General features: G+C 41.3%; 1 protein-coding gene across 1 annotated transcript; it reads left to right on the top strand.

Moving 5' to 3' along the window:
- Positions 1-855: 855 nt before the first annotated feature.
- Positions 856-24884, top strand: LOC117808049 (heparan-sulfate 6-O-sulfotransferase 3-B-like). Its single transcript, XM_034677487.1, has 2 exons — positions 856-1738; positions 23398-24884. Exons 1-2 carry the CDS (start codon positions 1197-1199, stop codon positions 24155-24157), a joined length of 1302 nt encoding a protein of 433 aa, XP_034533378.1. The 5' UTR covers positions 856-1196; the 3' UTR covers positions 24158-24884.
- The last annotated feature ends 405 nt before the right edge of the window (positions 24885-25289 follow it).

The following is a 25289-nucleotide window of genomic DNA, read 5'->3' as shown; positions in this document are numbered from 1 at the left end:
ATAATTAAATACCAAAAAGGTCTAAATAAATGATGAAATTGGTGGTGATGGTGGTCAACAAAAAACATTCAAACACTCACCTGGACAACAAGTTGGACTGGTCCCTTAACACAGATGCACTCTACAGGAAGGGGCAGGAGGCTCAGATCCATAGACATCTGCAGAAAGATGATGCAGATGTTTGATCAGTCTGTGGTGGCAAGTGTGTTATTCTATGCTGCAGTCTGCTGGGGAAGCAGTATAAAACACAAGGATGTGAGGCAGGTTGGACTCACTGGAGGCTGTGGTGGTGAGATGCAAACAGAAGAAGCTAGAGGCCATTCTTAATTACACAGATCCTCCACTTCAGAACTTCTTTGTGGACCAGAGAAACAGCAGCAGTGGATGACTCATCTCTCTGCCCTGCAGGACTGAGAGATAGAGAAAATCATTCTTCCCTGCAGCCATTAGGGTTCATAAGATGAGCTGACAGACACCTGAATTACTTGTTTTATGTGAGTTTTTGTAATTCTATCTGCCAGACACATGAATTTCCTCCTTGGGGGAATAATAAAGTACATTCTATTCTATTCTCTGTATGCCTCCCGCCACACAACTGAACAGGTAGATAAAAGGTAAACCACACCCATGAACCCAAAACAGGAAATGAAGTCAACCATAAAAGGAAATAATCACGATTAACAAATAAGACATGCAAATCAACATTATGTCCCCTACAGGGTGTTCGTGTGTAAAGCTAATGCAAAATAGTCTAAATTTTCAAGCTATCAAGGATCAATTAAACTTTTATTTTGAAAACCAAACCGGAAGTCACAGCTTAAAGCCGTGGAAGCTTGTGCAGTGCGCGCACGGCTCAGATCCCAATCAGCAGTCTCTGGCAGGACAGCCGAGCCCCAACGCTCCTCACGTGCGGATGTGCTGTCTCGCGCTGACGTCTCGAGAGGAGTCATTTCACACGACTTCTATCACAAAGTGCGACAAATGTGATAAAGATGGAGATTAATATCACGAGGGAATAACTTGAGTGTTTTGTAAGTTTGGAGAAGTGGACCTGCTCTGGTCCTGGACGAGGTCACTCAGATCTGCCGTGTAGGACATGTTCTCACCTGCTCGCAGCTCGTTCCGTCACCTGAAGTGAAGCTGCAGGATGAGACGAGGGGAGGAGGAGGACTCGGCGTGATTTACAGTTCTCCACCATGGAGGAGAAGTTCAGCAGACTCATCTTCATCCCCATCGCGGCGGTGCTCTTCTTCATGATCGGGTACCAGTACGTGTGCCCGTCCGACAGCAACACCTGCTACTTCAGAGGGGAGGAGAAGGGGCTCTTCCAGCGCTACTCATCAGGGTTTGAGTTAGTTTACACGGACCAGGAGGCGGACGAGGACCTCCCATCCAAAATCACATCCAAATTCAACTTCACGGAGCGAGACCTGGACCGGAACGTGGACTTCAACATCCGAGGGGACGATGTGATGGTGTTCCTGCACATCCAGAAGACCGGCGGGACCACGTTCGGGCGGCACCTGGTGAAGAACATCCAGCTGGAGCAGCCGTGCGACTGCATGCCCGGCCAGAGGAAGTGCACCTGTCACCGGCCAGGGAAAGCCGAGTCCTGGCTCTTCTCCAGGTTCTCCACGGGCTGGAGCTGCGGGCTGCACGCGGACTGGACGGAGCTCACGAGCTGCGTACCTGTGGTGATGAACAAGAGGGACAAGAAGAACGCGCAGAGAGCTAAAAGGTGAGGGGTGAGGAGCAGGACAGGTCAAGTCAGTGAGTGGGCGACGACTCTACATTGTATTCACAATTCATCCTTTCATTTCCTCAATAACACACTTGCTTCCTTACTCCTTACTTCCTTTACTCTTGTAGCTCTAAGTCTGCCCCCCCCCCCCCCCCCCCCCCCCCCCTCACTCAGTCATTCACACCTTCTCTCACCTAAAATCTCACTCCCTCACGAACCCGTCACTCACACCTTTTCTGACAGTCAGACTCATCCCTTCACTCACTTCCTTATTCACTCATTCACTAAAATATTCACTCATTCCCTCATCTCCTCATTCAGTTCTGTAATTACTCATGTATTGACACGTTCACTTATTCATCCCCTCTTTTGCACAATCATTCACTCATCCCTAAATTATTCACTCATTCACTTGCATTCTTACTTACTCATTCCCTTATTCCCTCAGTCATGTGTTCACTCACTCACTCACTCATTCCCTCGTTCACTTATTCATTCCCTCATCCTTAACTTGTTCTCTCATTCTCTCACTCATTTACTCACTCACTAAATCACTCACTCATTCATTCACCTCCTTACTCACTCATCCCCTCAATCACTCACTTATTCACTCAGTCATTTGCACATTAACACAGTAATTCACTCATCCCTAACTTATTCACTCGTTCACTCACTCTCATTCACTCATTCACTTGCCTCCTTACCTCCTCATTTACTCAGTCACATGTTCATTCACTTATTCACAAACTCACTCACTTATTCACTCGTTCACTCATACATCACTTCATTTGCACAATCACTCATTCATCCTTAACTTACTCTCATTCTCTCAACCACACACCCTCCTTCATTCACTCACTCATTCACTCACTCAGTCATCTACTCATTCACTCGTTCATTTATACATTACTTCATTTACACAATCACTCACTCATACTAACTCACTCACTTATTCATCTACACTATCATTTGCTTATACCTTATTCCCTCACCCACCCACCAGCTAACTCACTCATTCACTCAGTCACCTAGTCTGTCATTCATCTACACAATCATTTGTTCATTCCTAACTTATTTGTTTATTCACTTGTTCACTCATTCATTTACTAAATCTCTCACTTCACCACTCAATTCAGTTTTTTGATTAAGTATTCAGTAACCCCTTCATTCCTTCACTCATTCACTCAATCCTCCACAAATGTACAATTAATATTTAACAGTTTCCTTCCCTCACTTAGTCACTCACTCATTCATTCAAACATTTATCCATTAACTCGAATGTTCCTATACCTCTACCACTCACTTAATCACTTATCATTTTCATCAAGCACTCAGTCATTCACTCACTCATGCATGAATAATTAGTTTTCACTCATTCATATTCGAGTTTCCAAACAAGAAATGTTAAAAATTGAGCAAAAAAACAACAACAACATGACAATAATCAGAATTATCAAGCTTAAAAAAAATACAATAAAAAAAATAAAGATAGTGAATTTAATTTAAAGTGATCAATCTACTTAATTGACATCAAATTAAACAGGTGCAATTTTCAAATATTTAACATTTTGTAGGGCAAATGAAGCTTGTATTTTGACCTTGTTTTAAATGATGAATTGAACATTTGAGACACAGGATATAAAGAATCATGGTCTCAGAGGTTCCTGACTGAGAGCTGATTGATTCTGTCGGTTGTAGAAAGAGTTGTCACAAACATTTATTCAAGCCCACAGCAGCAGGTTCACTCAGTCATTAGCTTTACTTACCTCCAGGCACTAAGTCACAGGTAAGAGGATTTTAGAACAATGTAGGTTGTGACACCGATTTCTCCCCGGCTCTCAATTACCTCTCGGTCTAGTCACGCCAAGCATATGTGCCCTTATTGGCATGTAATGCAGAGCCGTTAAAGCTGCCGTGTTAACAACCACACCACATGGCGTGTCAACACCAGCAGCTGCGTCTTCCAGCACATTGAGATCCGGACCGCATCCACGTCGGAGGGTCTGTTTCAATTTCCTGTAATTACAGAACAAAGCTTAAGGGAGTAAATCACTTAAGAAGGCCGGGGTCCTCTGAGGTGTGCCGCCTGCGTGTTGAAGCCAATTTACCTTACAATTTGGTTCAGAGTGCAAATCTCCATATGTTACCGAGAGCGTTAACGGGGGTCGACAAGGACAGGGGAGCACCTCCAAGAACCCTTCCAATCCATTAACCGTCCTCTGTGGCAGCCATCAGACTTAATTTAATGCTTTTAAATAATTTTGATGTGGTGCCTCCGAGCCAGATCAGCACTGTGAGTGAATCAACAACACTCCAGTCAACACTTGTCAGCTCAATATAATAGTCGGAGGAAACTCAGCACTCATTAACGTTGGCACTTTGCTGCATCCGAGACTGACTGCAGACATAATTTAGCTTCCTTTTTTTTCAAAGTTGGGACAAAATATGTGCTGTGTGGCAATTTTCCCGCCACTAAGTGTCAATTTTTACTAATTATTTTGACAGGAAAGGCAATGATTTCCACTAAAAGCGCTAATGAGTGGTGAATGAACTCCTGTGGGTGCTGACTTACAGAGAGACTTTTATTGCAAACCGGAGAATAGCCAATATAATATGATACCCCACTGAACAATCCTGAAAAGTACTCACAGTTAATGTGATACTTCATTGATCCCTGCAGGGAAACGCTCTCTGAGCCCCTCTCCACAGGGGGTTGAAGGTCATGGAACATCTTGAGCAGCACTTAATGTCTTTCTTCGGGATACTGCCGTCCTTAATAGAAGAGATAGTGCACTTATTACATGTTTTTTGGCCTCCATGTAACATTATCTATACCAATACAGATACTGATACCGATATACAACTTCAGTATCGACCAACTTAGTGTATCGTACAGATATCTGTAAGATTAAATAATACATTTTATTAAAATTTCTCCACAGCTCTGAGATAAACTATTAACTTTAATAATGTGGTGCAAATAGAATGCTAAGAGAAAAAACAAGCTAAGCTAACATTAGCCATGTAGCAGCCATAAACTGCTAAATTTGGTGGGGTTTATCTGTTAATTCAGAGCAATAGTGCATTTCTTGTTGTACCTTCAGATACCTTACAGTGCATTTCAGGCAGTAACTAAAGGATTTCATAGACTTGTACTGGTGTCAGAACAACTCCACTTCTAATCCCTTGATTATTACAGGATTTATAAGTGCAGTCTTGTTCAGCTGTCAACTATGACCAGAAGCAGAATTTGTATATTTTTCAGAAGAAGGTATCAATTTAAGCCAAATGCACCGTGACTCATAACTCATTCTATACCTGTGAATTTCTTGGACAAGCTGTGAGTCACAACTCGCTCAACAGCCACAAATCTGTCACACGAAGTCCTCATTTCCAGGGATAATGTCTGGTTGATTTTCCATCCACACACTGTGATAAAAAGAATTAAAAAAAAGGGGGAACCATTACTTTCTACCCATCATTCTGGAAATAGACAAACTATTAAGTGAAACCGTCCTGTCATTTTCGATTAAAAGCGCCTAATCAGAGCGTCGTCTTCACCCGATGATGTGTTGCCATGAGGTTTCATGTTGCAGGTTTATCAGATCTGAAAGGCTCTTGTCCTGTCACTTTGGGGGATGTTGCCCCTCTATGATGGACTGTGACGCACACAGTGATGGCAGCAGAGGGAGTTGAAGTGGTGCATGTGCGGGTCAGCGTGTGTGTGTGTGCTCCGCTCGCCTCAGTACAATACTTAACTCTGCTCTGTTCTGTCAGATTGCTCTGCTTTGGAGTTTTGATCCCTCTGTTTCTGGGAGAAGTTAAGAGAGGTTAAAGAGAATTATTGTTGTTTTCCCTATATATACATAATCCCCTTTGCGTTCTTCTGTTCTCCTTCCCAAAGTTCAGACATAATCACTGAGTGTTTTCTAAAAGCCTGAACGATTTCATGTGCTTATAAAACTCTCTAATATTTATTCCCAGTCTGATTGTGAAAGACAAAACAGCACATTGGTATCGAGCGATGACTCTCGTCTTATACAAGTCCCATATAGCAATGGGAATGCAGACAGTCAGGGATCAAACATCACGGGAATGGATAACGCCCACACCTATCTTCAGGCTACATCCTGCCGGGTGTGATGCAGTTTGCAGAGAGTCTTATCTCAGCCTTTACACTCTACACTGGTTTATTTAACTCTTCAGCACATTTCATAACTTCTAGCATTCGGACAAATCCTTCAACTTTAGTACATTTTAGAGGGACAAATCTGCACAACACTTACCTGGCATAGTTCATTTACCAATATAAATACAACATTTGGTTAGGTGCATCAAGACAAACAGATGGTGGTATATGATTAATTCTCAAGTGTAGTGCCATTTGGCCATTCGAGAAAAAGATGGTGTAAATATGACACCTCCAGTTATACCCTAATCATGCAAAACCAATGCTAAAACATGAAGGTGCCTACTTCTGCCTACATATATAAAATGTATATATACAAGCATGTCAAGGCGATAGGCTGTATATATAATGGACAGCGTCGCTCCGCCTTTTCCCATTGTACGGTTTTGAGTAGGTCTACCTAAACCAGATAAAATATTACAATACATTTTCTAAACTAGGTCTACACTGGACATACAGGAACTACTGCTTTCCTTAATGGTCGGTGTACCAGTTACAGAAAAGGCTTTGTTTCTAAATTCATAATACAACACTACCTAATGAAAACATTCACATTTAGTGTCACTGGTCTTATGTTATCCTGCTGGTTCTGAATAAAGAAGCATCTGTCTGCTGCAAACCTTGAAGCCACCTCTCTCCTACACAATACACAGGTGTAAAAACACAAGAAACACATGAACCAGAGAGTGATATTACAAAGACTTAGCATTACCTGCAATCTAATAGGTTTCATATTTAACATATTTTTCTGTACAAGTTCTTGGTTATGAAAAAGTGCAGAATCAATCAACAGGAAAATGAAAAATGGTCACTAATTGGCTCCCAGGTAACAAGACGAATTGGCATAGCAACTCGTTTCAGTTTTGTTCAAGCTCAGCTAGCGGTGAGCTGTGGGACTTAATGGCATCTTTGTCAAATCAGCATGCTGAGTTAAATGTAGCTCTTGTTTAGAGGACACTCCGACAGGCTGGTGGTCATAATTAAGGAGCGCCATAATGAGATTTGTAATTCACCTCATGCCGGTTTTTCTTTTCTTTTTCTCCTTCCTTTATCCATTCAAACCTGACTTAACACAAGCGGCATATGTTGCACAAACTTGCGCCCATCCATCCGCCCTCCTTATGCCGGGCTATTCCCCCCCCTCCACACTCGAACTTCAGTAAATAATACGAGGAAGGTTAAAGTAGTTCTTGATGGGCACACCGCTGGTCAGAGGCTCCTGCAGGCCTTTGCTCGCAGCGTGGGGCGACAGCATTCACATCGCAGCAGGTTGTGAAATTGCTGTAAGGCCAGACGTCAAACCTGCTTCAATTGCAGGGCCGCCCTGTTCGTCCTCGGCAGCCAGTGTCACACTGAGCAGTCAGAGAGTGTAACCTTATTACTGACCTCATTATTTCAGATTAGTGCAGAGAATGCAGCCTGGCTAAAACACAGATCCGCCTGAGTCTAATTAGCCCAGTTCATTTTGGACCCAGTTAAGGTGGTTTAGGGTGTTTAATTTGGCAGAAACTCCCCAATATGCTGACGATAATGACAATGACACTAATGGCTTTAAGATATGCAAAAACATGCAGGAAGTTGAAGAGGTTTGTAGTCAGACTGGGAGAAAACTAAAGATGATATTCCAAATATGCAGTTTTTAAGATATGTGGTTCTTTTTGCCCCTCCTGTTAAACTGTGCTTAACTTTAAAACTTAATACAAGGAAAAACATCCAGTTGCAAGCTTTTGACATTAATCTCCCCTTAGAGTAACAGAGAGTCAGTTTAAATCCTCAGCTAGAGTGAGGCGCAGAGATTTCAGAGAAGGATGTACATTGTTGAGAGACTGTGTTTCGGTTTGAAGCCGAGAGTATTCCTCAGATGCTTTAGGCGTAATACTGCCCTTTTACTGTCAACGCCACTTTTGACTGCACTGTCACTCTCCGTGCTTACGCATCAAGTTATTTCAGACTGCTGACAACTACACATTGTTTGTAGAATAAAAAGAATAAAAATGTGACAAGAACGCAGATTGTCAAAAATATGTGACCTTCAGTGGCTGGAAATCATTCAAAGTGCTCCCAGTGGATCTGTGATGTCTTAAAGGGAGACTTTTGAGGTAGAAAATAGCACAGAGTTGCTCTAACTAATGAAAAATTGAATTAATAAGCACTGAATCTGCCCTTTGTGTGTTTAAAACACTCACAGGTTGGCTGCTGCAGCTTTGATTGATCTATAATGAGGGCTAAACACTAGATTATGTCAGCACAGGTTGGATAAATAGCTCTTTAAAATAGCAAATTGAAGTTCGCTTCACACCTTTATTAGTTTCGTGATATAGTTGTTCCTATACTGATACCAACACAGGTTTCCAACTTAATTACTGCCAAAAACTGAAATATCTAGTTGTAAAAAGAATGCAGGCTGATAACAAACAACATTAGCATCTAGCAATCACCTCTATACATAACTTGTAACTGCAACATATAACTTTTTAGCATTCTAAAACAACAAAGAGGGTAAAGATGAAATGGTATTAGAGCACATGCATGCTTCGGCTTCAGTCCTGTTAGCTTAATACCAAATGCCATTTAGCCACAAGTGCTTAAATAGCCCTTCCAGTCAGCCGCCAGTTAACCTAGTGGTTTAAGCTGTTAGAGGCTGTAGTCCTTGTGGCAGTGGTCCCAAGCCTCAACCCTTTGCTGCATGTCATCCCCCACTCTCCACTCCCCCCCCCCATTTCCTGTTTCTCTCCAGCTGTCCTATCAATAAAGGCAAAAAATGTCCCAAAACATCACTTTGTTAAAAAACCATGCAGCCAACCAAGAAGGCAAAAGTTTGAATACATCTCCAATTAGCTTAATTCCGAAAATCAGCATTTAGAATATTACTTATAACCAAAAAGAATCAAAAGTTTCAAAACCATGTTGAACATTTCACACTCTGCTGTTCAAGAGACAGTTTGAAACTCACTGAAGTCCTGATTCGTCACCTCCTGTGGGTGGAGGACTCTACATACAGTACCTGACACTAGAGTTTTATTTTTGGCAATGGGTGAATATACAGGTCCTCTGGGAGAACCTATGCAGCAGCCTGATGCTGAGATATGTAGGCTGATAAAGCAGGAAAATCTCTTTGAGTAGTTATAGTTTTTGTCAATGCTTCTACCTCGGTAGAGTAGACGGAGGCAGTGACATCAAATGTTCTGCGTGGGCGTAGGTGTAGTAGTAACATATGTTGGTCTCACGCTGGTGACACGACATCATCATTACCAAAAAGCCTGTCAATGACGTCGAGCTGACTCTGGGATATCACACCTTGCATGACTTGGCCTATGGTTATTTTTGAACAGTGTGCTTTGACCATATTATGACAAATGTGACCCTGATAACCGCCTGCCCGCAGAATGATGATAAAATTATCAATTACACAGAACAGAGAGCTAATTGAACTCCAAACTCCCTGTGGAGGGAAGCTAGCAAGAGACTCTGTGGTTAATGAAATATTGATGTAAAAATTACTCCAAGCTGTTGGTTTCATTGATCCTCTGAAATTAGTTTTATCTTCAGATTTACAGTATCAGTCTTTTTCTATCTGAAGGCAAAGTAGATCTATTCATATTTATGACATTTTTAGCTAACCCTTAAGCTAGCCAAACATGTCATACAAGATCAGCTTTAATATGAAGTACAAAAAAATAGACTTAAAATGAATTACACATTCACAAAGTCACTTATTTGGGAAACCTAAGATAATTGAAACCACTCAATGTCTTAATGCTAAACATAAAGCTAGAGCTAGCAGCCTTTTAGCTAACAGCATGGACAAAAGCTACCTAGCTCTCATTTATCCCAATTGGGGACCTGTACACCAACATAAATGTAAATCAACTTGTTTGGTTTCACAGTGGTTAATGTGCTGTGTATGTTATGGCATAGTAGCTTCCTGAAGTTTAAGCTAAATGTTTGCTAGCTCTTGCTAGTAGCAAACAGATAAACGTGGGGTTTGTTTGCTCATCATACTGTTGGCAAAAAAAGGGACTTTCTGAAAACAATATTTTCACTTACTCTAACTTTGACTTTCTTACCCTCGGCTAACATGACATTTCTCGGCTTCAGAAGTGACATCCCTTTCCTCATTAACTTTTCCTTTGCACAGAAAGTGTGAACTGCTTTTTAACTCCAGAAAGCAATTAAACACATCCTGCTGCAATAATTTGCATATTGCACTGCACTTACATACATCTTGCTGTGGCTGGGATGGCAGCTGAACAATTATCATGATTTTCAGTTTCAATTCCCCTTTTTATTAATACGCTTAGAGCACTGACCGGGGCTTTGTTTGCATATATGTGATGCTCTGGAGCACAGCAGATCTGTGAAGTTCATGGTACCCCTGTATAAAATATGCAACTTAAAACCCAAACCAAAGGCAAAATTACTGCATAGGAATAACTTTGAAGTCTACTTCTTCAGTGTGAATATGATAATAAACTATATAAATTGTCTCTTGGGTAAACACCCAAATACCCTGTTTGTTTTTACCATAGGGTCCCAGTGTGATATGAAATTTTACTTTAGGAATTAACAAATACATCTTAATAAAAGTTGTATAATCACTCTTAAGTCATTATTTGAACACATTTGAATTAATTAAAATTCAAAACTGCTAATAACTTTTGCAAGTTGTAGGCAGTAACAGTGACACACACAGTGAAGGCGTGTAGAAGACCGCTTACATAACTCAATAAAGATAACTTCTTCATACAGTCATTACACTTCCTCATGGTTATAATTTAATAAAACTACATTAGCACTAATTATGAGTCAGATTAAATCAACCCTGAACTCTTTAATATCCTTTTAACCTTTTCAACTGTATCACATATGGATGTAGTCTCACTGACGTCGCCCATTGGTCTCTACAGAAGCATTATAAAGGTTAATGATGGCGCTCGCCAAATTGGAAACGATGACTCAACTTAACTGGGGATCAATCCAAACTCAAGTAAAGAGGTGGAGTTGAGGCGGTAGATGCAATGTGCCCACCTGTCACTCAACTCAGCCTCTACTTGTGAAAATTAAAGCAAAACTCTTACGCCTCATTTCCACCTGTGTGGACTACAGACTGGTGTCTGTAGATCTGTAAATATATGGATAATACCAAGGAAGTGAATTCCTTCACAGATGGATGGAAACTACTACTACTACTGTATCTCTGACTGGGGGTCTGACTGTATTTCATAAAAGAATGACAATAATCTGATTGTATATAATGTATAATCTAATATAATAAGATAATAGATTAGCAGATTAACATGACGCAGATTCACAAAATGTTCTAACTAGCCAAACAAGTTATTCGTCATCATACAAACTCACATGACAATCAAAATAGGTAACTGAATAACAGGCTAGCAAGCTGCCTGTTAGCTAAGCTATCACACATCATATGGTCTTTCCAAAATCCACTGCAAAAGTTACATTTATTAAATGGGAGGAGTTTCGTAGGCACATCGGATCACAAAGTTAAAAGCGTTTTTCAACCGCAGGAACTTTACCCGGGAACTAGGGACTTTGTGGGACTGAACTACGTGCATTTCGACCGGAGGAACCAGGGTCTGAATTTAGTTCAGGGGTAGATAATCTCCCCCATGAAAAGCCCCTGCATGGGGGGTAGTACTTTTCAAAGGTCCTGGAACTTTAGGTTGAACGTAACAGTGTTTGTGGAGTTTACACAGTTGTTGAAACACAGAGGGAGTTCCTGGGAATGCAAACTACTTTAGTTTTTATTAAGATTTCAAAACATTATTTAATATAATTTTTTTCTTCATACGTCACTGGCCTGATTTGCATAATCTACCCGGGACTTCAGCTTGCAGTCGAAACGCAGACAACAATGGGGGCACAGGAACCTTTTAGTTCCAGGGAAAGTAGTTCTGGGGGCTAAAAGACCCAGGAACTCTTGGTCGAAATGCACCTTAAGCTTAGCTTCTAAGCATGGTGGAAGATGTTAGCTACCACAAGCTAATGGTGCACTTGGCTTGGTATAACATTCAGTATTGGGAGTAGTCAAGGCATAAATGAGTTAGAGAAGATATATCAGCATATCAGGTATTAGCAAAAACAACTGTTTTGTGTATTGCTACATGTTTTATATCGTCATCTGGAGACAAAGGCATGCTACGTAGAGCTCTTACTTATGTTCTTAAAGAAGAAAGGAGTGGTGAAAATTACCAGAAAGAGGGGAAATAGTTGAATTCATTTTTTAAACATTAGAGAAAAATCACTGGGTGCTACACCTTGTTCAAACACAGCATTTTCATGTTGTTCTGTCAAATCATCCCCCTGAGTGCACTCCCTTCATGACAGTGAGCAGTGTCTTGTATTCTTGTGAGAAATGTGAGATTTTCAGAGGATCTTGGTAATCTCTACACTCCTTAGGGGGATTAGGGGCAGTGGAAGACAGGTTTTATTATACCATGAAGGAGGAAAGAGGAGGGGGGGTGGGGTAATCCAGAAGTCCGGATTTATTCAGAAACCTGTCGACAGGATTGAAGATTCCTTTGGACAAAACGGTGTTGATTTTGTTCAAAGGGGGTGGGGGGGTGGGGCATCACAGGGAGAGCGCTTGCTCTCCATGAAATGTTAGTCATGCAACTGAATCAAACCTTGATATACATCGCTGTCAATATCTGTGTGATCACACGTTCTGTACCTTAAGTTTGAATCCCTTTGTGATTCGTCAGAGCGGTGCTTTCAAAGACCTACAGTGCTACGAGACAAACATGAAAACGCAGAGTCGGTATAGCAGCCTTCACATATTACCGCAAAGTGTATTTCCTTTCAGAAATTCCTGTGTAGTTTTTGTGTGGGTAGATGTGACCTTTGCAGAGTACAGTCACCCATTTATCCTTTCCATATCTACATGGACCTAGAAAACGGGCTGACACCTCACAAAGCTGCAAAGATTAAGATGTCAAGCAAAGGTTAAGGCTAAGACGCTAAAGCTACTAAAGCTGCACACGCCAGGTTGTTGTGTGCGTGGATGGCCTCAACACTCTGCTCGCCGTGGGTGTATTTAAAGACTAAATGAACTCTGAAGAAAATGTAGCCACCTGAAGCGCGCCCGTGTACAGATTGTGCAAAGATGGTTTCCAATTTAACCTGGAGACGCTCTGCTTAATTTGTTTAGCTGGAGTGTATGTGAGCTGCAGTTTCTCACATAGTCTATCACCTAGTTTTCAGATACGCCACATCTTCACACCCTTGCCTGCCCGGACAACTCGTCTTTTCTAGAAGTGTTCTCAGCTCCCTCGTCTCCACACCAGCATCCCTGGGGCTTTTCCTTTATCGCCTAAAATAGCATCTCATATCTGCGACCGATGAAGATCACCGTGCAGCTCCAAGTCTCCTTGCTCATCGTTCCTCTCAATCTGCACCTCCGTGTGATTTATGAAGCAGTGCAAGCTGCTGATATTCCAAACAACTGGGTTATGTTTGAAAGGAAAAAAGCGGGGCACCATTGACGGAGCATTAAGAGAGTGCAGTTTGTGTTTGTGTTCGTGCGTCTGCTTGTTGGATAGTGATCCTGCCGTGAGCAGATGGGGACAGGGATCATCTTCCCTGTAATTGGCAGACAAAGATTGAATTAGAACTAGAGAGAGAATCAAATGAGTGGAAATGGATCCCGCTTGACCTCGTGGTCTGGATAGTGATGTGATGAGTCTACCCCTGGTCTCAGTGCAACTGAGCAGCTACACACGGTCATCTTGATAACGTCCCTTTTTAAATGCAGCTCGGTTGCAGCTGAATACGTAACCTAATACGTTCCTTTTCTAATTTCTGACAAGATCCCTCTTTTATATTTGTCTAATTTTGTATTTTGGTAATTTGGAATCACGCCCCGCTGCTGTAGCTCTCCCCATATCTTACGCCTGCGCCTCTGTGGTCACCCATTCACCCACTGTCAAGCTGGCTAAAGCTGGAAATTGAACCACGCCAGCTTTTATCTTCTTTGCCAAATGTAGTGTTATCCACGAAATCCTTTTCTGGCCTAAAGGCTGCGTATTCTTTCTGCTGAGGGCTTAATAAACACTTTCATTTCCACTGATAACATGGACATTGAAGGCAGAGGTTTGGTGTTAAATCCTGGCGGTTTCTCTCCTTATGAAGCTATTTTCTGTCAAGTACTTTAAAGTAAAAATACACATCTAATCGTGGGGGACAAACCTACACAGTTTTTATTTATTAAGAGCTAGCATTCAAAAATGAAGCTAATCTCTTTCTACGTGGGTGCAGCTTCATTTGATTAATATGAGCATGACATAGCAATTTAAGCTAATGGCAACAACAACTATCAGATGTCAGTTTAAAATATAACTTAATCCTGATGAGTGCTGAGAATTGAAGTCACTTTTTTCCAAGTCCAACCTAATAAGTGAGAAAAACAAGAATATAGAGAGTAAGTAAAACATTAAAGCTACACTAAGTAAAACTAAAACCAAGCTGAAAGACTCTAAAGTAGTTGGGATTATTATTATTAATTTATTTTAGTGTGTTCACTTAAAGTTTGCCCACCCTCTAAATAACGCACTAATTTAGTCTATTGTGAACATAATAAAATTCCATATGTCTGCTTTAAATACATCAATACCAGTTGTGATACTAGTAATAACTTTATATAAGTTTTCAAATAAGGCAACTAATTAAAAAAGGCAGTAATTAAGTCAGGACAATGACAAAAACAGAGCAAGAGTAAATAGCATATAAGTGAGACTCAATACTTTAATAATACCAGGTAAAAAGACAGACACAACTAAGCCTTTGGGCTATTATCCATTACTGTAGATTAAAGCTCCAGTGTGGGTTTTTTGACTAGTTATGAAAAAGTCTGAAATTTAGAATCCTGCCTCTTTACGACCCACAAAAGCAAACCCTACCATCAATGACAAGATTATACATTTTTATAATGCAGTTTTGAATGCCTTTAAATGTTGTTAGGGGGTAGGCGTCAGGCGAAAACTTCATTTTTTCCCCCTAGCAAACATTCAGTATTAAAAAATATATATATTGGTCTAAACACGACTGTCATCTATACAGACCAAAATCAACAGATGTACCACTTTGTCCACAGGGGGGCGCCTAAATCAACACTAACAAGAATATCGTCACAGTAGCTTTAAGTATCATCTGTTTAATTTAGTATGTTTAAACTTTGATCAAGGATAAGTACATGTCTTAAACTGATAAGAACAAAATATTTATACCTCAAAGTTAAGAAGGTTACTCTTGAGATGGTCAACAACAACAACAACAATGCAATCAGTTCTCTTGTATTGCCAGGTTAGCTTGGCCTGGGCTTAAATAAGTCGAGTGGCCCTGCTATATGTAGTCCCCTGCTCTCTCATCAATAGCCCCGCCCCCCCAAAACACCCCCAAAAACTTTGGGGAAAAAAATGATCTTCTCTTTGGTGACACCTGTGGCAATGAGTGGTAACTGCAGGTGTGTTTTTGGAGCACATTCCTCCAGAGCATCAAAGCAGCCTCAACTTTTGTTTGTTTTTAAAGTTTGTCCCATTGATATGAATCTCCTTAATTGGGTTTGCCTTGGCGTTTACACCCAGCTCAGCAGTTACTCCAAAGAATGCTGCAGCTTCCATCAGCGGGCTGTATCACCACTCAGCAAAAGATAGCAACTTAATGGACGTTTATTAAATTAGGAATCATCAGGATTATAATTAAGGGATATTTTTACCTTCTTTTTAGGCTTAACTTCCTCTGCTAAGATATTAAGGTTCACTCGTTTCTGTTTAATAAGATGTGTGTGACCAAGACTCTGAAACTTTTGTCCCAACTCATCACAGCCGTGGGGCGTTTAGAAGTATTTTTTAGGAGATAATATTAAACCATTTAAAAGAGAGCATGTGAATAGAGACTGAGATGACACAAGGGCAGGAAGTAATTCCCTCTTGGCGGCGGTGGCTGAGGGATCCCTTGTGGGCACAGAAACACCTCTAAAATGGATTGGATTCAACTGTGCGAGTTATCAACACCCTGACTCCAGTGTGAAATCGATGTGCAGTCCTGTGCTTGTTTTCCGGAGTCACTTCTTCACCCGACTTGGTGGGAAGAAACAGCTTCTAAAGCAATATTTCATCTCATCATGGGGTTCAGCTGGAGCAGTGAAGCCAGTTGTTGTTAAAGCACCATTATGTTTTTACTACTTTAGATTCATAATAAAGGTGGGATTGTTGTTGATACAGGAACTTTTTGCACGGGCTGCTTCTCTGACAGCCTAAATAGCTCGCATCAAGGCTTTTATCATGAGATGACTGTGTCCTTGATGGTAGTGAGTGAATTAACAAGGCAGATATTGATCTCTGGGCTGCGAGTTTCCTCTGTAGCTTTTTGATGGTGATTTAGAGAGTGAGAGAGAGACAATCAGAGAGAGAGAGACACACAGAGAGGCCGATCAATAGTGTTTGCAGCTTCACTGTGTGGAGAAAGGTGACAGGCAGCGAGAAGGGCATGAACGAGGCGTGGGATTGATCTGCTGCAAAATGCGACAAGTTGATTTTGCTTTACCACCAGCGGCAGCCGTACACACGCATGGTGGTGCGTTGTCGATTTAAGAGTCGAGTATATTCACTCAAATCTTTCTCAGGCGTCAGTTCGATCAAACAGGTTTTCTACAAGGATGAAATATGTTCCCACTTATATGTTCTTTCCAGGCCTGATAGACTAAAGCCATCTAGCACATTAGCAACAAGCTCAGGCATCAGTATGGAGAAAACTCGGGCTGAATGACAGATGATGTTTAAGGAAGATGGATGGTGGAGGAGAGTTGTTTTAGTCAGGGAAAGCCTTGTGGACCAACAAAAAAGGAGACTAAGAACAAGGAAAAGATGGTGTCAGTGCTGTTTCATCAGCAAGGATGGAGGAACAGTTTGAAAGAGCAAACCTGGGAAATCAAAAATGTCTTTATTCAGGGCTATCAATGGAAAAAAAGTTGTTTTGTTGTCAATATTAGAAATATTTTCAATTTGAAATTCTGGGGGAAACCTAAACTGAATGGATTGTCATGCATTCAGGTGTTCTGACAAATTCTGCTTCCAGAAAACTGCTTTCTCAAACTTTAAGTCTATCCATCATGGCTGTCATTCTTGCCAGTTACCCAGCACCACTTTGTGCATCACATACTAGACACTCAAGCTAGCTAGCTACCAACTCCTGTTTTTTAAAGTGAAATATTAATACGCAGATGAAACAACTTGAACGTGAACTTTAAAGCTACTATAAGCAAATTTCTTCAACTAATAAAAGATCAAATACTACTTTCTAAATCAAGAGAGCAACTTAAAGTAACAGATCCTCCGAAAATTAACTCAGAAATCCCTTTTTCGTCTCAGTTAAAGGGTGTTTTTGAGCATCTTTTAGCCTATTTTAGCTCATTGTTTTGGTTTATTCTGAGTGCTTCTTCAGCTGTTTTGATGCTTCAATAAAAACAAGATGACGAATAAAGCTATAAATCCACGTAACAGACACTGGGAGTCGTGCTGTTATACGGTCATACTACTATGGGTACAAGTGGCATATAAACTGAATCGGAATCGAGGAGTTGGTGGAGACCAAACAAAAGCTAAAACACAGGTTATAATTGGGACTACTAGAAAGATTACATTTTTGGATCAAGACCTCTTATAAGAAAAGAAGGTAAGACTTCTTTCTACCATAATGAAAGTAGTAAAATACTCAACGTGACACCTGTTTCTGCATGAGAAAACCTCAGCCGCTCATCTGACCAGTAATTATTCCTGACCTTCATAATCTGACCCTGCCTCTGTCCCTGACACGAGTAAGAGGAGCGCTTTGACATTTGCTGCTCTTTGTCAATAGGTCACGATGAAAGCACAGACGCACAAAGGCAGGGTAGCATGGACATTTATTGATCCGGCTGTCTCGCGGTTAGCTGTACAGATAGATGATAGGCACGGGAGGAGGAGGAAAAAGACTGAGCTCCCCTCCAGGAAGTACAACAAAGGCCGCTTCGCGAGGCACTCGTGTGTGTCCATCCATCTCGTGCCGTCCGGCGGAGATGGCAGAGTAATTCACTTAGCCTGCACTGTGAACGGCCATTATCTGTGGGTGGTGTGTTCGTCTGCGGGTGTGTTCTGCCATGATATCATCATGACACTCACTTAAGAATACATCACAGCTGGTTGATATCTGCCGTCTGGCAGTAATGGCTAAATTGTGGACCTTTTAAGGCTGTTTGGCTGAGCACTTTATGCTCGTAACACAACTTCTCTCCCAATTCATCAGATTTTTACTGCAACATTGAAACCATCACAGCTCTCACTCTCAATTTGTTCTTTTAAAAAAAGAACAAATTGATTTTTTGCAAGCTACAAAATGTCAAATGAAACATTTTCAAAAGTGAATCAAAACAGGGCTCAAACTGATGTGTAGAAAATAACTGGTTACATAAAAGCTGCATTTACAGAAGCAAGAAAGAACTTGATAGGAGAAACATGCTAAACCCTGGGGACGACGATCAGCTCAAAATTAACATTTAACAACTGAATTAAGGTTAATATTAACCAATATATAATCAGCATTGGAAGGTAAGAATATCTGGTTACGTAAGCGTCACTCTTAACACTCCAACATCATAAGACTCCGCCTCTCAGCAGGCGTTACTAATCAACCCCCAATTATGTACTAGCTAACATTTTATAGAGGAAAATGTTGCACCACGACAATTATATGCACTTGAAAAAATGCACCCTAATGCATCAGGAGCATTAATTGTCGTTAATTCAAGCCCTGCATTTAAAGGGACGCATGTTGAAGTTAATTAGCCAAAAAAAGAGATACAAATTGCAGGGGGTCGACCGATACTGATACCGATATTTTGACCGATAACTGACCATTTGAAGCAAGATGTATTTAAAGGTACATGATAGTGCAGTAACATAAGAGTTGCACAAAAGTGTGTCAAATATAAATTAATTGAACTATAACTATACAAAGTTTTTAGGGGATAATTAAACAAAGTTAGCCTAATGTAGCATCAATGAAAGTGTTTAAAAGTTAAATTATAAGTGAAAATACATTGATGTGTCGACAGTAGTAGTTCCAAAGTTCTGAGTCATAACAGGGAACAGCAATGCATTAAATATATCAAATTTAGCCAAGGGACGTACATCTGAGAGTTAGCTCAACACAAGCAAGGATACAACATGAGTTAGTGCAACAAACTACTCGGACGCAGGTGCATCAAGAGTAACATAGATATCATCTGAAATAAACCGCAACATCATCAGCATCAGTCAACATCATCGCTAACACCAGACTACAGTTGTTCACAAAGAGCTGGGGCTGAAGCGTTCCCAGTTTTGTTAATGATATCTAATAAGTGAGGCCTTCCTGTAACTGTAGAGGGTTTCTAGGTACCTTGTATTGTTGGCACAGCTCACCTGATCACACACTCAAACACTCAGGAGTCTACAGCTAAAGAAACTCACAAAGGGATCCTATTTTGGGAGCCCATCCAGCTCATCACAGTATTCTGGGCCAAACTCAGTCCACTGAGACGTTTTCACAGGTGGAGGAATTCAAATGCGCATACAACCACAGGGTAACAGGTAGTCTAAGGAAGCAGCATCAACAAGTTATCAGGATGTATGTAGGGGGAACTAAACGTTCCTTTTATGGGGTCTGGAGGAGAAATTTCCAGAGCAGCGCTGCAGTAAAACGTTCTTGAATCTGAATCGTCATTCTGAGGTTGAAGAAACGCTCCCAGAAGGTAAACTGCAGCCTGCGTGGACGAGTGAAGGAAATAAAATGTTCAGCTTTTTATTTGGGCTTTATATTTTGAATCTTTCCGTGACACCGCAGGTCACGGTGATCTTTGCGCTCAAGACGAGCGTTTTCAATTCCCCTTTTATCTGTGTTTTTCTTCCCTTTTGAAAAACTTTTTTTTGAAAAACTGCTGCTGAAATTCTCCCGGCGCTGACTCCTTCAGTCACCTCCCTGTCCTGCCGGTCATCACTGAGCTCAATAGATAAGAGCTGAAAGCTGTGTTTGTCGGTTGAAAGCTTTTCTTTTCTGCGTTCTCGTCTGTGCTGCTGGGTTACAGCAATTTCTCAAAGCGTCGTTCGAGGCAGAGCCAGGAACAGGAAAGGTGATGGAGCTGAGAAAAAAAACTCATTATCAGGAGGTAGGCAGGAGCAAATTAGTGTGATAAAAACAAAAATAATTTCACATCTGTGGGATATTAAACGCTATACATGCTTAGTTTGTGTTGCCATCTCTGTCATTATTCTCTAACACCCTCAGACACACTTGATGATGTTTTTCATTTAAACCTTAATCACACTTCTCTATATGCTTCCAGCGGTGCAGCGTTTCTTCCGGCTCATATTTCTGTTTTATCTGCAGCAGGAAATGAGAAATTTGATGTAGCCGTTAGTTTCATCCTTCCTCGCTGTGTTGGAAATGTTGCACCGGGTGTTTTCACAGCCGCACATTATCGTAGCTCAACTCGACCGTTTGCTGTTGTAACACAGCTTCAGAGTAGATTGAAATAAAAGTGATTTAATTATAAATACAGAGGGACAGAGTCACAACAGAGCCGGAGAAGAGTGTGAAATAAAACAACGAGGTGTTAACTTGTCCTCACACCTACAATGACTCAGAGTAAGGCTAGCTAGCAAGCTTATTGTGCTGCTGAAGAACTGTGGCGGCACTTTCAGATGTTGAGATAATTGGATTGTGGAAAAACATTTAGGGGGTTTAATAAGGAGGAGGAATTCTGCGATTGTTAGCTTAACTTAACAGCTGAAAATCAATCAATCAATCAATCAATCAATCAATCTAGGGGCTCTGGTGGCCTAGCGGTCTAAGCGCCCCACGTACAGAGGCTACAGTCCTCATCGCAGGGGTCGCCGGTTTGATTCCCGGCCGCAACCATTTCCTGCATGTCTTCCCCCACTCTCTACTCCCCACATTTCCTGTCTCTCTTCAGCTGTCCTATAGAAAATAAAGGCAAAAAGGCCCAAAAAATGAAACTTAAAATAAATAAATAAAAATCAATCTAGCTTTGTTTATATAGCATCTTTCAATCAAGTCAAATGCAACCCAAAGTTCTATACAGCGACTGAAAAACTAGAAAGAAGCAGAAATAAAATAATGGTGAGACATGTTAGAAAAATAAAATAAAAAAGGATTTAAAAATTGAGACCAAAAAAAGAGACAGATGCACACCAACAACAATAAAATATGTGTAATTAAAATAAGTTAAAGCATCAAATTAATATTAAGAATATAAATAGTTAAAATAAATAAATTAAAAGGGGTAAGGATAAGAGTTGAAAATAAAATTAAGGCTAAAAATGTCAATAAAACTGAGTAGATAAATTAAAATAAATAAATAAGATAAACAGTTAAAATTAGTAAAATAATAAAGCACCATTTGAATCAATATAACAGTAAAAAGTAAGTAGTAAAATTGTTAAACCCTACATAAAAGCCAGACTGAATAAAAAAATATGTCTTTTAGTTTATGTTTAAAAGTCTCATTATCTCTATCAGTTCCTCTCACATCCAAAGCATGAAAAAGCATGACCAAGCATGGCAAAATAGAAGTGCAGCACAGTTTTCACAAGGTAAGAAGCAGTGAAAAGACAAGGGTGTTATGTAGTATATCACCAAAACAAATCAAATCAAGCAGCAAGTAAAAGCTAGCCAAACAGGTTGTTGCTGCAGGACAGCACACATGAAAAGCCACATAACTTTATCAGCTAAAAATGAATAAAAATGCAGTAAAAAGTTTTTTTTTTTTAATTGCAAAAATGCAAAAGAATTAAAGTCTTTGGAAGAAAAGCTGAAATGCTTTAGACATACTAATGCATCATACTCAACATCATATGACTTAATTTATCCTGTATTTTAGATACAAGCATCATTGTTCACAACTTGGACAGCTATGTAATTATTTGAATATATTTAACCAGGTATGAAACACATTTTTATATTTGTCCAATTGTATGATTAGTGAGTTTCATCTCATTCTTAAAGCTGGCCAATCCAGTAAACATCCAAGCATTCCTCTTAAACACAAAATTGCATACATTGAATTAAGAGCATACCACATACTTAATATTCAGCCACTCTTAGTATGACTAGTATGAAACAGCTTCAGACAAAGCCTGTGTCTACATGAGGTAACTAGCAGATCAATTCTACTCCCATGTGTGTTTGTTTACTTTAATGCTACACCTAAAAGCTGGCTAGCTTGGCTTAGCTTAACAGTCCACAAAACAACCAGCTGCAGCTCCTCAGCAAAGGTTCACACATGTCCCAACAGAAATGTCCAAAAAACTGAAGGATCCAAACTGAATGTTGATCAAACAGCAAAGCACTGCAGAAGAAAACAGGTGATTCTCCAGGAGAATCTGACTCACCTGTCCTGGTCTTTAAGTTCTGAAGTCCAGCACAGAAGGCTCAGCTGTCATGGTCCTCCAAAGCACAAACAATCATCTCCTTTCCCTCTGTGTTGTGGAGTAAAAAAGTAAAGAAAAACATCTCCTCAGGGCTCCTCTCCTCTCCAAACATGCCATTCACAAACATTTCCCCCTCTCCCTCTGCTCTCCTAGTGGGTACACCTCTGACACAGGGAAAGACAAAGAGATGAGGTTTAAAACATTCAAGGATTTTATCATGTTATTATATTCCCTATGTTAAACGTTTCCCCTTGTTACCTGCATGTACAGTAAGCTAATCCAAGCTGTGGCTTCATAACTGGAGCATGGACATAAAAGTGGTTTTGATCTTCTCATTAAACACTTCAAAATGAAAGTCAAACATCTGTTTATCCCTGAATGTGAACATGGTTTAATACTATGATGAGCTGTGAAGTAATTGACACAAAAAGACAAATTTTTATTCATTTTTTGAGAAGAATTTGCTGCTTTCTTTGTAGCTTATGACAGGACACAAATATTTAAGGGGTGTCAAACTGTTTGAAGACATCATTATGAATGTTTTGTGGAAAAAAAACTTCCAATTCATGAATGATAAAATTAATAGAATGATAAAATAGCAGCTGCATCCTTGAATTAAAACTTCAGTAAGGAATTTTCTTGTTGTGTTGATTTTGGCACCCCCCTCTGGACAAAGTGAAAAGCAGTATCACTTGGTATAAATCTTTGCTGTTGAAAAAAAGTACAAGAAAGGCTTTTTTATTGGCTGTCAATCATCTGGCCTGACTCCGCCCCCCTTGCAGTGGCAACAGGCCCTTAAAAATACAATATATGAATTGTGACTCGTGTTGCTGATGGTCTTTTTGCTTCTGTAGGTCATAAAGAGGCATCACTGTCCATTTCAGTGTGTTTTGTAACCAGTTAAATTTCCTAACTGTAGCTTTAAAGTATTTGTGTATTCTGGACTTCATTCTTATGTCTCTTTTTATCTGTCCCTGCAGGAACTTCTACTATATCACCATGCTACGCGACCCAGTGTCACGCTACCTCAGCGAATGGAAGCACGTGCAGCGTGGCGCCACCTGGAAAACCGCCCTCCACATGTGTGACGGCCGCCCGCCCACTCAGGACGAGCTCCCCGCCTGCTACATCGGCGAAGACTGGACCGGCGTCTCCCTCGCCGACTTCATGAGTTGCCCTTCCAACCTCGCCAACAACCGGCAGGTGCGCATGCTCGCCGACCTCAGCCTGGTCGGCTGCTACAACATGACCACCGTCAGCGAGCTGGAGCGCGGCCGCATCCTGCTAGCTAGCGCCAAAGCCAACTTGCGCAACATGGCGTTCTTCGGCTTGACGGAGTTCCAGAGAAAGACGCAGTATCTGTTCGAGCGGACGTTCGGCCTGCACTTCATCCGGGCCTTCACGCAGATTAACAGCACTCGGGCGGCCAGCGTGGGAATCAGCGAGAAGGTGCGCTGGCGCATCGAGGGGCTCAACGCGCTCGACGTGGAGCTGTACGAGTACGCCAAGGAGCTCTTCCTGCGGCGCTACCAGTACAACCGCCAGAAGCAGCACCAGGAGGAGCGTCTGAGGCGGTGGCAGGAGAGGCAGGAGAGGCAGCACAGGCAGCGCATGCACAGGACCTATCTGGCGGCGCTGTGGAGACTAGGAGGAGGTGGGGAGGAGGCGGAGGAGGAGGTGAAGGTGCAGGAGGAGATAACCACGACAGAGGACTACAGCAGCCAGGTGGTGCGGTGGTGAGGAGCGCGCGCGGGGACTCAAAAACACACTTGACTGACTGATGGCTGGTTGATTCATCGTGCTTTACTCTCCTCCCTCCGTCTCCTGCTGTCTCTGCTGTGAATCTGCCAAAAAACCTCCTGCCCTCATAGCCTCATAGCGCTTTGTCGGACTGCCGAACGGTGTCTTAATATTTATGATGGATGTATTTGTCATGGCAACATAAAAACATTTTGTATGTATGTTTTTTTCTTATCGCTATTTTTGGCACTGCAGTCGTGAATCGTGTTTATTTATTCATTAGCAAGTGCTTTGAATGTTCTCAGAGCGGCGGAGACGTTTCTTAAACCCTGCTGATAATCAATAGAGCTGACGAATACGGCCAGGAAGTTTTAGTCTATTTTAAAAATGGCGGACGACTCGAAGGATCCTGTGTGTCATGTTTGTGATCTAGCGCCGTGTTGATCAGTGATATCTCGTAGTTACTCTGTGGTGTTTGGCTTCATAAGGATATCAAAGCACAAACTTGGCAATAGTCTGCGGTGTTTCTTATCCCCTCTTCGACTGACGACTCTGCAGCAAACAGGAACAATGGCGGCAGGAGTTCTTACAGGAGAATGTGTTCAATAAAAAGATGCAGCACCCAGTGATGTAAATGTGTCCCTGGTACGCATGTGTACATGAACGTGATCTGCCTTGCTCCTTTTTTTTCTCACAGCATGTTCTCACCATAAAAATATGAAATCTCCAACGCCGTGTGCCAACTTCTTCCATACATCCACGCACGTGCAGACGCTCTGACGCACCGATGAGCGCGCTGCGGGCCCGTCAGAGCCGCTCTTACATCACAAAGAGAGAGAGAACATTGGTATTTCCACCATTAGCGCATTGATCACAGCCTCTTCACTTCCAAATTGATCATTTAAAGCTCAATTGACCGTGGCGCTGGCGCTGCAGAAAATAGAAGGAACCCAGAGGCTCGCTTTTTTTTTTTTTCCCTCCACCCTTCTCTATAATCTGACAAACATACAGTCCTCCACTCGCCTGACGTTCCATTTGCACTCCAGAAAGAAAAACAATCTACTTCAACACCTTCCTGCAGACAGCAGGCCTTTGAGATGTTCGGCGAAGGAGTGATTGCTTTATATTAATA

This window comes from Notolabrus celidotus, chromosome 24, assembly GCF_009762535.1.
Source record: "Notolabrus celidotus isolate fNotCel1 chromosome 24, fNotCel1.pri, whole genome shotgun sequence".
NCBI lineage: Eukaryota > Metazoa > Chordata > Actinopteri > Labriformes > Labridae > Notolabrus > Notolabrus celidotus.
Note: the sequence above shows the minus strand (reverse complement) of the source record. Positions and strands in the feature narration are given on the sequence as shown.